The 14550-nt window shown below is 41.2% G+C and overlaps 1 protein-coding gene across 1 annotated transcript in view; it reads right to left on the bottom strand.

The window, feature by feature from the left end:
* ATP13A3 (ATPase 13A3) overlaps window positions 1-14550 on the bottom strand; it is a 126429-nt gene that overhangs the window by 47614 nt on the left and 64265 nt on the right. Inside the window, exons 5-9 of the mRNA XM_074963319.1 lie at window positions 13688-13858; window positions 13194-13264; window positions 9289-9369; window positions 4600-4669; window positions 3464-3598 (exon numbers count right to left, since the gene is read on the bottom strand). Coding sequence (XP_074819420.1) covers window positions 3464-3598; window positions 4600-4669; window positions 9289-9369; window positions 13194-13264; window positions 13688-13858 — 528 coding nt within the window. The remainder of the gene's footprint in view (window positions 1-3463; window positions 3599-4599; window positions 4670-9288; window positions 9370-13193; window positions 13265-13687; window positions 13859-14550) is intronic.

The following is a 14550-nucleotide window of genomic DNA, read 5'->3' as shown; positions in this document are numbered from 1 at the left end:
CTTTAAGGTTAGCAGAAGGAGCTAACACGTAATTCAATGGACTGTTCAAGGTGAAGTGGCTCTTTCCCCCCTATGACTGGGGAAGTGTTAAAGGAAGTGGGAGGGTGGCAGCTGGGGGGGGGGGGGGAGGTTGTTAATAGGTTATAGATTGTTGTAATAAACCATAAATCCAGTGTCTCTGTTCAGTCCATGATTTGTAGTATCTAGCAGGATTATGAATTTAAGCTCCCAGACTTGTATTTCAAAGGTACTGTGCAAGTTTCCTTTGAGGACGAGGACTGATAGATCACATATAGATTGATCACTTTGTGAAGTGACACAGGTGATAGGGTGTTTTTGTCTTTCATCATTTTCCTGTGAGAATTTATTAGAGAGCTTAGTGATTGTCTGGGTTCACCCACATAGTTGTTGTTTGAGCATTTAGTGCACTGGATAAGATATACCACATGTTGTCACGAGCATGTGTAAGACACATGGATCTCGAAAGATGTCTTGTGGGGGGTGTTGAGCATTGAGGCAGTGGAGATATGACCGCAGATTTTGCATCTGTTGTTCTGGCAGGGTCTGGTGCCGCTTTGAGTTGGTGTTTCCTGGTCTGTGAGGAGCTTGCTTCTGATGATGAGCTTGGAGAGGCTGGGGGGTTGGTTGAAGGCCAGAAGTAGAGGTTCCCGAAAGAAATCTTTCCTGATCAGGTCCCCATCGAGCATGGGTTGTAGTTGTTCGATGATACCCTATATGGGTTCCAGCATGTGGTGGTAGGAGTGTGCAGTAGGAGAGGGTTTTATTTCTATACTGAAGCAGGTTCTCTTGGGGTATTTTGGTGGCCTATTCCATGATGTGATCTATTTCTCTTGTGGAGTGTCCTTGTTTGGTGAAGGTGGCTTTGTGTGTGTTAAGGGGGATATACTGGACTTTCTCCTCAGAGCAGATTCTGTGGTATCTGAGCACGCTGTAGATAACAGATTCCTTGGTGTGTTTGAGGTGGTTACTGGATCTGTAAAGGAGGTGTGGTGATCCGTGGGTTTCTTACATATCGTTGTCTGTCAGGTTCCATTGTTGTAGCTTGCTGTTGTGTCCAGGAAGCTGATGTTCATGAGGAAGTGCTCCAGAGAGAGTTTGAGTAACCTGCACCCGTCGCTGAAGCTGTGGTGGAAATCTATGAGGGAGTTTAAGCTGTCTGCTGAGAGGAGGAAAATGTAATCCATGTTCTTCAGGTATGTCATTGGTTTCATGGTCCATTTGTCCAGAAATTCCTCTTCAAGGAATTTGAAGAGGACCCATGAAGAGGTTGGCATATTGGGAGCCATCCTAGTACCCATGGGTTGGACACAGTGACTGTTGTTGAATGGAAAACTGTTGTGGCTGAGGAAGGATGTGGAAGGTCCCTGGGGTGGGTTCTTGGAGAATGAGTTTGTAGAGTTTCTCTTGGGGTTGTGTGGGGAAAGATTTGATGATATCTTTAAATTCCTGGGTAAACTGTGGTGTGGGTTCTTCTCCAAGTTCTTTAGAGTAGGTGTGACGGAGAGCTGTCGGTTGACACTGCATGTTCTAGATCCATACTCTATCATGCCACAGAATAAGCTTCTTTAAATGACCTTGAACTGCATAGTACTATGGGACCCATTCATATAGAATATTTTAGGAAATGGATTTGGACCAAAAAACCTGGAATGTGTCAAACTTTAAGGAGCAGTGCAAGGCCCATATTTTTACCCAGGCTTCTTGAGAGGGAGTGCAAATTCACTGAACAAATGCTAATTAAAGCTGATCAGAAATTTTCTGATGAAACTTTGCTTTGTCAGAAAACGCCGATTTGCTGAACCCAATATATTTGGATTCAATGACATTTCAGCAAATCCAAGGCAGTGTTTCCACGGCAGGGTGCTGGTGACCCCAGTGCTGCCAGATTCACAGCTCCAGGGCAGACCCACCAGGGAACTGCCCTAGAGCCGCAGACTTCGGCATTTCTAGGGTCTGTGGCTCAGGGCACACCTGCCATGCCAGGGCTTCAAGGCTCCCCGCTCCCTGGCAATCCTGGAAGCCCCAGGTTTCCAACTCTGGACTCTAGGGTATTGCTACACTGCAATAAAACACCACGGCTGGCTTGGGCTCGCAGGACCTGAACGTCTACGGAGCCCGAATGTCTACACTGCAGTTTTACCGTTCTGCAGCCTGAGCCCCATGAGCCCGATCAGCTGGGGGTGTTTTATTGCAGTGTAGCCATAGGCCTGGAGTCCTGGCGTCCCTAGCTGGGCATGGCAGGGCTGCTCCAGAGCTGCAAGAGCCCCCTGCTGCTGAGTGAAACTGACACTGTCAGTTTCATAGCTCTTAACTCAGCAGCTTCAGGTCCTGGGGAGTAAAAATCAAAATTAATTTTGGGGCGTTTCTTGTTTCAGTCAGAAATCTAAAAATTTCAATTTTGGATTGACCCAAACTGATTTTTTTATCATCATATTTTTCGGTTCAGCTCCCAAATTGAAAAATGAATTATTCTCTCTGCTCTAATTCTAATGCAAAATTCATACTCACTAATTTCTATACATTTTAAAAATGCAGAGCTTGATTGTGAACTTTAATTGCTGCTCTTTTAAAAAAAAAAAGAGCCAAAAGTCTTCTCTGACCTCGAACTATTGAACATTGCTTTTAAATGGTTCCATGGTAGTTCTGTCTTCAGTCAAGACTTCCTGACTCTGAATTCAGAGTCCCACAAACTATATGATAATCTCATTAATTTCAACTTCAGTAAACTGCAACCCCAATCTCTGCACTGGAAGCGGATCACCAGATTTGCAGTTCACTGTGTGACAGTGCTGAGGCTCAACCCCCTTCATTCTCTCTTCCGAGGAGGAGTCGTCCATACAAGGTGGAGCAACCAGTATCAACAAGCAATCTGTAAGTGTTGTAATGAACCATAAGACTGAACTAGGAGTTGTAGTGTCATTCCTCCCTTTGGCCAACAGGAGGTAAACATCCAACACGACCCAACCCCAAGGCCACATGTTTTTCAGTTTGACCTCTGTATATCTGTTTATGGGGGTCAAACTGAGAAACCAAATCCAAGCACCCAGGAACTCTAGGTCTGACTGCATCCAACCTTCATAACTTGGACCATTCTCTTACCCTCACTAATCCACATAAGTTAGGTAAATTTTTGCAAATGTAAACAGTATCTCCACAGCGTAGAGCACGTGAAGGACTTTAGGTAAAGGATTCTTATACACTTTAAACATAGCTAAATGGTCTTATCTCCCTTTCTGGGGGAAAAAAAAAAAAAAAAGCCAGGGGGGAGGTAGGGTTTGTTTTGTTGTTTTAAATACTGAGTTCTTTGGAGTCAATTTCATCTCAAAATTTCACACACAATGAAGTTAAAAACTTTAAAGTAGGGTTTTCAGGGAATGATTTTGAAATGTGTACTCTAGTAAAAATCATATTTGTGATGACAACTATGTTAATTTGAACTTACCTTTCTAATGGTGTACAGTGAGCTAACAATGGATATCATAGACATAATCACAATCGCTAATGCATAGTAGTAATATTCATCAGTGACCCACAATATCACACTGAACAGCTGGAAAATGTAAAATGGATTTAGAACCTGAGAGAGAGAGAGAGAAAAAAAACATACTAAGGTTACATCAAATGTAACCCTTCTCCTATATTAGTCCAAAATAAATTCAACTTATTCTCAGTGGGAGAAACTTAGGCTTTTCAGTTCCTTCTGTCTTACAAAACTTTTTCAAAGTTTTGCCTATGTGCGTCCTGTTTTCCACTAACAGTTCACTTCATGTGCCAGAGTAAATTACAAAATCACAGAGTGATTTCCTTAAAAAGCGCCAGATTCCAAAGGCACACGGTTCTCAATGAAGTCAATGGGAGTAGCCTGTGCAAATAAGAGCAGAAGTCAGCCAAAACATTTTCTCCAACTTTTGCTATCTCTACTTCCAATGATACTGAACACTTAACAGCAGCCTCAAGAAAAAAAGACAATTTTAACTTGACTAACAAGGGAACTGGTATCCAGACAACTGCACAGCTGAAGGTCTGGCAAGTTTATTTTCCTAAGGAGCCCAAACTTCAGGAGTAACTGATAGCTCAGTGAGTTTAAACACCACATGATCCATAAAACAAAACAACTCTAGTCATTTGTTTGTACCTCCATGAGAAAATACAAAAAAAAATGGAAGATAAACATGCAGTTTAGACTCACTTATCTGGTGAATACTCTTATCGAGTCTTTACCACGTTTACAGTTTGTGACAAGTATATTTAGTGCTCATGAGTAGAGACCTGGCAAGAGCCAGATGCAGCATGGGTTTTGCTCTGTAACTCTCTCTATAGAGCCCTGACATGATCTGAGTCTAAATAACAAGAGCATTACAGAACTGGCCTCTGGGCCCCACAAAGCCTGCAGCTGTTGGCGCTCCCTGATCTGGAAGTCTAAGAAATATTAAGGTCAATCTCACTAGTGAAGAAAAGGGCTAAAATTTCCTTTATACAAAATAATCCCCATTTGAAACCTCTCACACATTCAGTGACACTCCAAATATTTATTAATTCTATATAGTACTTTTTTTTAAAATCAAAAAAAGTTCTTACCTCCTTAATCAGAAGCTTAAAAATGGAAGGCACTTTCACGGCAATTTCATTTACTCCATAGAATACTTTTCTGTATGGAGGGAGAGCCAAAAAGTTAGTTGCTCTCTGGTTGTAGATAATTTATACCACACTACTGCTATTTTAACCTCAATTATTTTACAGCACTTTATCTTTCCATTCATTTGGGAGTGTTAGATTGTCTTTCACACAGTCAATATAGCCTTTTAAATGCTAGGTGAGGATGAATAATAGACAAATGTATCAGCAGTGAGTAGAAAAAAAATTATGTCTGGAGGAGACACTGCAGGCCTTGAACTTTCAGGTATTTATGATCTAGATATACGTTGACCCACAACTGAATTTTCTGGTGATGCCAAAAAAATCTGAGAGATACCAAGCATACAACAGAAAAACCCCTAAACACAAAGTGACCTGAAGAGATGAACATAATGATCTACATATAATAATATGTGATGCTACATGAAAACATAGAACTGTAAAGAAGAAAAACACATACAAAACCAAAGAACGGTTACCCGGAAATAGTAAGAGAAAGATTTAGAGATAACAGTGGATAGCAAGCTACATGTAAGTGTGACCTCATTGCCAACACCACATGCACAAGAGATGACCCTGAGCAGATAAAAACAACTACAGGACTCTGAGAATGAGGATGAAAGGGTCTGGACCTCAGGTGATGTTCTCGTTCACCCTGCCAGTTGAAGGTATGAGCCCAGGCAGGGACAGAAATCCTGGAGATGAATGCATGGCTACACAGATTACGTTGACAGGAGGGCTTTACTTTCCTCGACCATGGGATGCTTTTCCATGAAGGAGGACTGCTTTGTCCACCTGACAAAAAAATGGAAGAGCCTTTTGGGACATTAACTAGCCAATCTAGCGATGAGGACTTTAAACTCGGTGCAGAGGGGCCAGCTGACAAAAGCCCATAGGTAAGTATTAAAATAGGTGACCCTGAAGAGGGTTGGAAGCAGGGGAGGAGGAGGAGAAATGGAAATTTACAATAGGGTCATAGGAGTAACAAGAGGGAAATCTCTACAGGAAACTGCTCACCATCTTAGAAGTCTATACACCAATGCAAGGAATATGGAGAACAAACACGAAGAACTGCAAGTTTCAGTACACAAGCTAAATTATGACTTAACTGGCATCTCAGAGACTTGGTGGAATAAATCTCATAACTGGAATATTGCTTGTTCAGGAAGGACAGGCAAGGACAAAAGGGAGGAGGTGTTGCCTTACACAGCAGGAATATATACACCTGTTCAGCGGTCCTGAAAGAACTGAGGGGCAGATTAACTGAAAGTCTCTGGGTGAAGATAAAAGGGAGAAAAACAGGTGCGACATCATGATAGGGACCCACTATGGACCAAGCCAGGAGACGGCGGATTAGGCATTTCTAGAATAACAGAAATATTCAAAACACAAGACCTGGTAATAATGGCACTTTTACTACCCAGATATCTATTGGAAAAGTAATATGGCAAAACACATGTCCAGTAAGTTCTTGGAATGTGCTGGGGACTTCTTTCGGACGATGGAGGAAGTGGCCGGGGGACAGCCATTTTAGACTTGATGCTGACCAACAGGGAGGAACTGGTTGCGAATCTGAAGGTGGAAGGGAACCTGGCTGAAACGATAGGTTTCATGACCTTAAGGAAAGGAAGGAGTGAGAATAGACTTAAAAAAAAACAACCAGACATTGACAAACTCACAGAACTGGTAGGTAAGGTCCCATGGGAAGAAAATCTAAGGGAAAAAGGAGGTCAGAAGAGCTGGCATTTCTCAAAGAAGCAACAGTAAAGGCACAACAGCTAAGTAACTCAAATGTGAAGGCAAGATAGGAAGGACAGTAAGAGGCCAATATGGCTCCATGAGGAGCTCTTTAATGACCTGAAAATCAAAAGGAATCACACAAAAAGTGGAAACATGGACAAATTTCTATGGATGAGTACAAAAGAATAGTGTAAACACACAGGAAGAAAATCAGAAAGGCTAAGGCACAAAATGAGTTACCCCAGCAAGGGTCATTAGAGGCAATAAGAAGAGGCTCTATAAATACATTAGAAGTTTACAATAGAAGAGTTTACTCAAGTTAGTTAGGTCCAAAGCATGCTGCAGAGTTACAAAGAGATCTCGGTGACTGGGCAACAAAATGGCAGATGAAATTCAGTGTTGATAAATGCAAAGTAATGCACACTGGAAACCATAATCCCAACTATACATATGAAATGATGGGATCTAAACTAGCTGTTACCATTCAAGAAAGAGATCTTGGAGTCATTGTGGAGAGTTCTCTGAAAACATCTGCTCAGTGTGCCTCAGCAGTCAAAAAAGCTACCAGAATGTTAGGAACCATTAGGAAAGGGACAGATAAGACAGAAAATATCATGATGCCACTACATAAATCTGTGGTACACTCACACCATGAACACTGCCCGTAGTTCTGGTCACCCTGTCTCCAAAAAGGATATTAGAATTCTAAAAAGTACAGAAAAGAGCAACAAAAATGACGAGGGGTATGGAACAGCTTCTATATGAGGAGCGATTAAACAGACTGGGACCCTTAAAGCTTGGAAAAGAGACAACTGATGGGAGATATGATAGAGCTCTATGAAATCATGACTGGTGTGGAGAAAGTAAATAAGGAAGTGTTATTTACCCCTTCACATAAAACATGAACCAGGGATCATCCAATGAAATTAACAGTCAGCAGGCTTAAAACAAACAAAAGGAAGTACTTCTTCACACAACACAGAACTCATTGCCAGGACATGTTGTGAAGACCAAAAGTATAGCTGGGTTCAAAAAAGAATTAATTAAGTTCATGGAGAATAGGTCCAGCAGTGGCTATTAGCCAACATGGTCATGAATGCAACCCCGTGCTCTGGGTGTCCCTACACCTCTGACTGCTAAAAGTTAGGACTGGACAACAGGGCAACAATCACTCAAAATATCCTGTTCTGCTCCCTCCCTCTAAAGCATATGGCACCAGCCACTGTGGGAAAACAGGATACTGGGCTAGATGGACCATTGCTCTGACCCAGTATGGCCATTCTTATATTCTTATAAGCAAGAGAAAGACAAAGGAAAGCATAGGTCCACTATTTAATGGGGAAAGCAAGCTAATATGACACCAAGAAGTCTGCTTAGAGTTTAATGCCTATTTTTGCTTCAGGTCTTTGCTAAAAAGGTTCATTGTAACCAGATGCTTAACCCAATTAATATCAACTACAAGGGGGAAGGAACACAAGCCAGAATAGGGAAAGAACAGATTAAAGAATATTTAGATAAGTTAGATATATTCAAGTTGGCAGGGCCTGACAAAATTAATCCTCGGATACTTTAAGAAACTAGCTGAGGCAATCATCAAGAACTCATGGAGGACAGGTGACATTCCAGAGGACTGGAAATGGGCAAACACCCTACCTATCTTATAAAATACACTTAAAAGTCAGAAGTTGAAACAAAATTCCTATTTATTAATTACCGTTTTTCTGAAGATAAGTGGGATGGGGTGTACCAGGCACTTTGAGGCACCTGCTGGAGGCCCCAAGGTCCCACCACACTCTATCCCAGGAAGGAGCAGCAGAGATGGGTCCTCCAGGCCCACCTAGATGGGCCTTGTGGAAGCAGCCAATCAGAGCCCAGCAGGCTCAGATAAAAGGGCCAGTCCCTGGCTGAGACCAGAAGGGTGCTCCTCTGTAGTCAAAGGAGCTCGATGGGCCGCATTTGCTAAACCTGGGAGTGAGAGGCTCTGAGAACTCTAGTCCTAAGGTACCAGACAGAAGTAAAGAGGTCAGGTGGGATGAGGCCCAGGGAATGTAGCAGCAATCAAGTAAAGGAAGCACTAAGTGGCTGCTGTGTATAAGGTCCCTGGGTTGAGACCCTGAGTAGTGGGTGGGCCTGGGTTCCCGCTCCGGGCAGTGCTGGAGTGTCCCAAGCCCTGAAAAGGGGACACGGCTAGGTTAAAAGCCCAGGAAAAGGGGCTAGATTTAAAGGGCCCTGAGACAGCACCACAGCCCTCAAATCTTGTTCAGAGTCACTGCTTCCCAGGATAGAGTCCCCCATTCTGTTACCACAGCCTAGATTCTTTGTTCCAAGATGTATACACTTTGCTCCATTGTGTTCACCAAACCCAGTTTCCTCCCAACTTTATCACCTTCACCTCGCTAGCTCATAACAGCCCTGTCATATCTCTTAGCCAGCTTATTGTATTCGCAATTGATTTCTGAATCTTTTGACAATTTGTGGATTTGAAAAGATGATTAAGCATCACAAGAATTTCCTGCCAGGAATTAAGCAATTAAAGCCTTTATTTTTCAAAGACAATAGGCACTGCTGATTCCACTGTTAATGGTAATACTATTGCTGAAAAAATGATCTGACATGAACACAGTTTAAGAGACTAGAAAAAAACATTTCTATCTATATTCAATGCTGATATAAGCAACCACAAAGGAGACCACTCAAATTTAATATGATTTCTCAATTCAAGGCTATACATGTAAAGTGTTCTTCTGAAGGGAAGTTTAACATCCAAACCACACACACTGATCACACTTAATTTTATTCATTTATGAGAAATACCATAAACACAGCTATCTAATAACCATGTACCTTTCTGACATCTCTTACATTCATATTTTAGTCTGAATATTGTATTACCTGTAGTCATGCACCTCCTTCGTCAACCCTGTACTATGTTCATTATGAATTGAAGAGCAGGAAGTAGACTCATCCAGTCCCCTAAAATAATTGTAGAAATTAAACAAGTTCTCAGAATCAAGCTTCTTAGCTAAAATCCTTTTTTAAAATATCCCATTAAGATGCTTAAGAACTGTAAAGACCACACATTTTTATTAGAAGTTTAAGTTGCATTATACAAGAATAATATTAAAAAACAGTCCATTATGAATGTCATTCCACTCATTTTTGCCTAGTTATTGCAAATATCAATAAGGTAAATTAAAGACTGAGCAGAAGGCCCCTGAATTCACTGCTTGGTTAGGTCACATCTGCCCTTTGGTTTTACATCACTTATTTTTAAATTTAAAGTTTTATTTTAAACACCCGTGTAACGAGTATTGGACGCTTCCAAAAGAAACAGGCAAGAATTGAATTAATTTGCATTTAATAAAATGGATATGATATTGATTAGCTTTGACCTATAAATTATTATTCAAATCCTCTTTAAAATTCTTTTCCATGAGGCCTACAAAAATTGACAGCCACTGGTACAGTGAAACCACAGCCCATTCTGCTGGCCAATATTGTCTCATTGTTTCCTTCTATCCCCACATACAACCTTAACTCAACCCCATTGTGCATATGACTCATTTTTAAATTATATGACATACCAATTTTCCCACAGGGCCTCTGCCTCATTCAGTGCACAGGATGGATTCAATATTTCTTTTTATCTTCATCATTCAGTGTGTGGCCCCATGTATTTACTGCACATCATCCAAACACTACCCTAAATACAGAATTATTAGTTTCCTCATGGGTTTTCTATAGTGCTCATAGTATCATTTTACCTATTTACAAAGATTAATGACCTTATCTTCACAACATTCCTGTGAAGTGAGGTGGTAAGTTTCCTCATGTACAAAATGAGGAACTGGACACAGAGATTAAGGCCAAAATTGTCAAAAGTGTCCATTAACTTTGGACAATCAATTTAAGAAGCCTCCGGCCTGATTTTTCAAAATACTTAGCATTTTATAGCACTTTATATGTTGGACAGCAGAGCTCCCATGCACCTCATATATAGTTGTGAACGCTTAGCTCTGCTGCAAATATGACCCCAGGCGTGTTAAGTTGGGTACAAGGAAAATGAGGAACACATGGTGGCCAGCAGAGAAATTCTGGTTGATGTGACTTGCCCAGAATCACATAGGAACTCTGTGGCAGAGGCCAGGATAGAATTAAATTCCCCAAGGGAGGCCTTAACAACAATGCCATCTTTTCTCTTCCTGCAATTCCCTGCCACATTCACTATGCACTTTCCAACTTGTGCAACAAATGAGACAGGGGTCTTACACTGACAACCACCTCATTCACTACACAACCCTGCTTCACTCCCAGAGCACAGGAGAGAAAGTCTCATGTACAGAGTTCTTGTGCCTAGTGCCACAGCAGTCCTGGCAGATGGGATGAGCAACTGCACAGGAAACCCTACTCAGCTCCTGAAGCCCGGGGATGGAGCACCCTAATGTACTCTGTGGGAATGGCATATGCGCAGTCCAATTCAGCAGGTAGGAGCTGTGCAGGGATGAAGTATGTTCGGCGCAGATGGAATCTTCAGAGAATTTAGCAGCCAAGCTCTAACAAACTTCTTCTAAACACATGCAAACAGATTTTTCAGAGGCTTTTTCATAGAAACAGCAAAAGACATCCATGACACACAGGCGGCCTGCTCTGCCAATTTCATATGTCTGCTCCAAAGCATGGAAGAGGTAAAGCTTCTTAATCAAACAACTGGCAGTTTTGTTTGTGGGGATTTTTAACAGAGGAAGAAAAAAATTATTTCCCCTAATCTCATTGTCTGAAACAGATGAACCTGTTTTAGTTGAAAGTAAAAACAAACAAACAAAAACCGCCACCCACACCTGAGGCAGACACCTCTCACGGAAAATCCACCCTGAGCAGTTTAAGTCTGGCAAACTGCAAGCAACGGAAAATAGGGTCCTATAATGCAAAGTGCTGGGCAATTACCTGTAGGCATTGCTGCCACATTACTTCTAATTAAGGTAAATTTCGGGATTGAATACAGACTTCCAGTTACAAGATCTTTGCACACAACTGAAACTAGCCAAGATATATATTTTTGTCCCCAAAAAAGACAGTAAGTTCCCTTACAGTTTTATCACTACTTGTACTCTGATGTAGTGGTTTTGCTAACTTTTCATGCTACTTTTTTTTACAGATTTCTTTAGAAAGCAAGAAGTGTTTGTGGGGCAACATGACTGACAGGCTTTCACTTACGTAGCAAAGTTCCTTAATAGTGGGGTTTTCGTTATTTTTGCTAACTGTAGCAAGCTGCTGTTGGAAAGTGGAAAAACGGGACCATGTGTTCATTTTGCCTTTCAGCATGAAAGGAAAAGCTTGTCTGCAGGGCTTGACATTGGTAACTTTCTTCTTGAACCCCAATGCCTTCTGCACTGCTACTGAATAAGGGAGGCGGTGGAGTGAATAACGCTCAGTAAGAGCAGCTGGGGCTGTAACTCTATCTGGAAGCACTGTTAGGTCAACGATTTTCAGACCAATCTCATACTGCGTTCTATTATTAATGAGAGAGTTCCAGCTCAGAAGCAGGATTAATGTGGAATGGCTGGGGTACATTTACGGAGAGCTGGATAACTGGCCACTGGGGTGAAATCCCTCCCTACCTCTGCTTTGGACCTGACTGAACAGCAATATAAGGAGGTGGGAATTCCTCCACTGTGAGCTCTATATTGAATGGTTGCAAAAAAAAAAAAAAAAAAAGAAATGTCACTTAATGCTGGGCCTCTGAAACAGCTTGCATCCACAGGCTTGCCTGCCTTTGGGAAATGAGTGAAGCTCCCTCTTAACCTCTTTGACCTCTACATTTTCCCCCTACATCTCTAATTTAGACTGCAGATCACTACAAAAAAGTCACAAGTGACCTAGAGCACAGGGGATACGTAGAAGTAAATCAGAGTGGACTCACTCAAGAGCACACCCTCCAGGAATCAAAAGTTATAGAAATATTCTCCTAACTTAACTCAAATTAAAGAGGAAATTACTCTTATCAGCTCTGTAGGGCACCAGAACAGAGTTATCGCTAAGGTATTTACAACCAGATTCTACTCAAAATAAGATGTAAATAAAAAGTCTCAGAAGTGATAGGCCCCAATGCTGTGATCCCAGGAAGTGGAAGTCATTCAAAACAGTGGTTGAGAGAGTTTTGAGCACCTAGACCCATGATCCAGACAGAGGACCTAAGCTTACTCACATTTCACATGCAGAATTCTCACCAACTCCAGCAGTGCCTCAGGGCAGGATGGCTCAATATGGGCCGGGAAGGAGGAACACACATACAGTGGGGCACAGAACATGTCAGTAGGCTACACCCCTTCCCCAACAACAAACCAAGCCTTCTTAGGGTATGTCTAGATTGCAGTTAAAAACTCATGGCTGGCCTATGCCAGATGACTTGGGCTCGCAGGGCTATTTAATTGCAGCATAGATGTCCAGGCTCAACCAGAGCTGGAACGTCTACACTGCAATAAACCAGCCCCACAGCCCAATTCTGCAAGCCCAAGTCAGCTGGCACAGGCCAGCCCCAGGCTCAACTATACTCTTAGAGATGTGGTGTGCTAGTCAGTGGATTATACAAGACCCCTGCTAGCAATCAAGAAAGTCCTGAAGTTCATTAGGGAGATGGAAAAGGCTCAAACCAGAGAAAGATTCACAAGAAAACAGAATTGGAAAACAGTACTGGAATACTGTCATTTTTTATAAGCTTTTTGGGAACACAGTTATGGCTGCCAAAAAAATTTGTATACTTGCTCTGCAAGGCAAGGGTAAAAAAGAAGTATTCTTACTTTTTGAAGTCAAAACTTTGGACTGCATCATTCCAGAAATATTTTACGCTGTGGTGTGTGAAATAGCGAATCTGTAAGGCAAACACATGCCTTTAAGTATTAAGCTGGCATTGTTCAACACCTGATTTCTATTTAATTTAGTATCACTGTTAAAAATTTATAACAAAACTGAACTTAAATTAGGTACACTATAAGTTTTAAAAATGAAATACAAAATGTTTCCCTGTGTGCTCTCTGCTATACTGACAATATATTTTATACAAGATCGTTTACTTTTCAATAGTCTTATTCTTTCATTAATCCCACAATATACTGACACACAAGATCTGTTATACTTTGTGACTTAAAATATAAGAGCACATTTCCCTACCTCAACCAACTGACTTCTTTGGCAGTCTAAGCAGATCACATGTATTGTACTGTGTGTGCATAATATATATTCTTTTCATAGCTGCCTTGAAGATTAAGGATTCAGATACCACAGGTCCACTTACAGGAGAATATTTGTTCGGGTCGTTTCTATTCTCTTCAGCAGGGCTTTCACATAAATGATCACTATGGCCATTTGAAACTTTGTCTTCAATAGATTGAGGATTCTGTAATGGGTTGTCTCCCCGAGAAAGCACAATACGAATCCTCGCACAAAACCATATCCTGAATTCATCCTAACAAAGAAAAAAATTGTTAATAGAGAAACAAATTGCAGAATACTGTTTAATACCTTGTAAGGATGCATAAAAGTGAACCTAGGGACATTTTTCTTTTCTTTAATAAGTACCAATGTCAGTTGGAAAACAAGTCAATTAGCAAGGTCCACATATACTTACAGAAATGAAAGATACCATGGGATTGATAACAAATTACCCCAAGGACAAGGTTTTCCCTTTTATTTATAAAAACATTTTACCACTCTAACTCCACATAACACTAGCAGAAAACTTTCAAAGCTCTGGTGTGTGCTAGTGAACCCTCAGACTTAGTTTTGAAATCTTTCGTTTTTTATAAATAAATGGCATGGTATTTCTTCCATATATTCAACAATAATTTATTATTTCAGAGAACAAGGGGGACTGGTTTACGCTAAGTGGGGAGGTGTCACTTGTATAGGGGATAGGAAACACAGAAGGAATGGCATGAGTGAAACGGCCGCACCCTTTAACTATTCATCTCCATGTTTTCCTATTTCTGAGCTATTCTGAAGTATAACATATATTGTATAGAAATTATGGCACTTTTTGTGAGTGTTCTGCAAAAACTTTCAACCTTAATTTTTAAAAGTATGGGGTGGGGGGATTAATAAATACATGCATAGCACTCCCAAATGTGGAGGTGATGTCTGTGACGTTGCACCCCATAA

Source organism: Natator depressus, chromosome 9 (genome assembly GCF_965152275.1).
Source record: "Natator depressus isolate rNatDep1 chromosome 9, rNatDep2.hap1, whole genome shotgun sequence".
NCBI classification, from domain to species: Eukaryota; Metazoa; Chordata; order Testudines; family Cheloniidae; genus Natator; species Natator depressus.
Note: the sequence above shows the minus strand (reverse complement) of the source record. Positions and strands in the feature narration are given on the sequence as shown.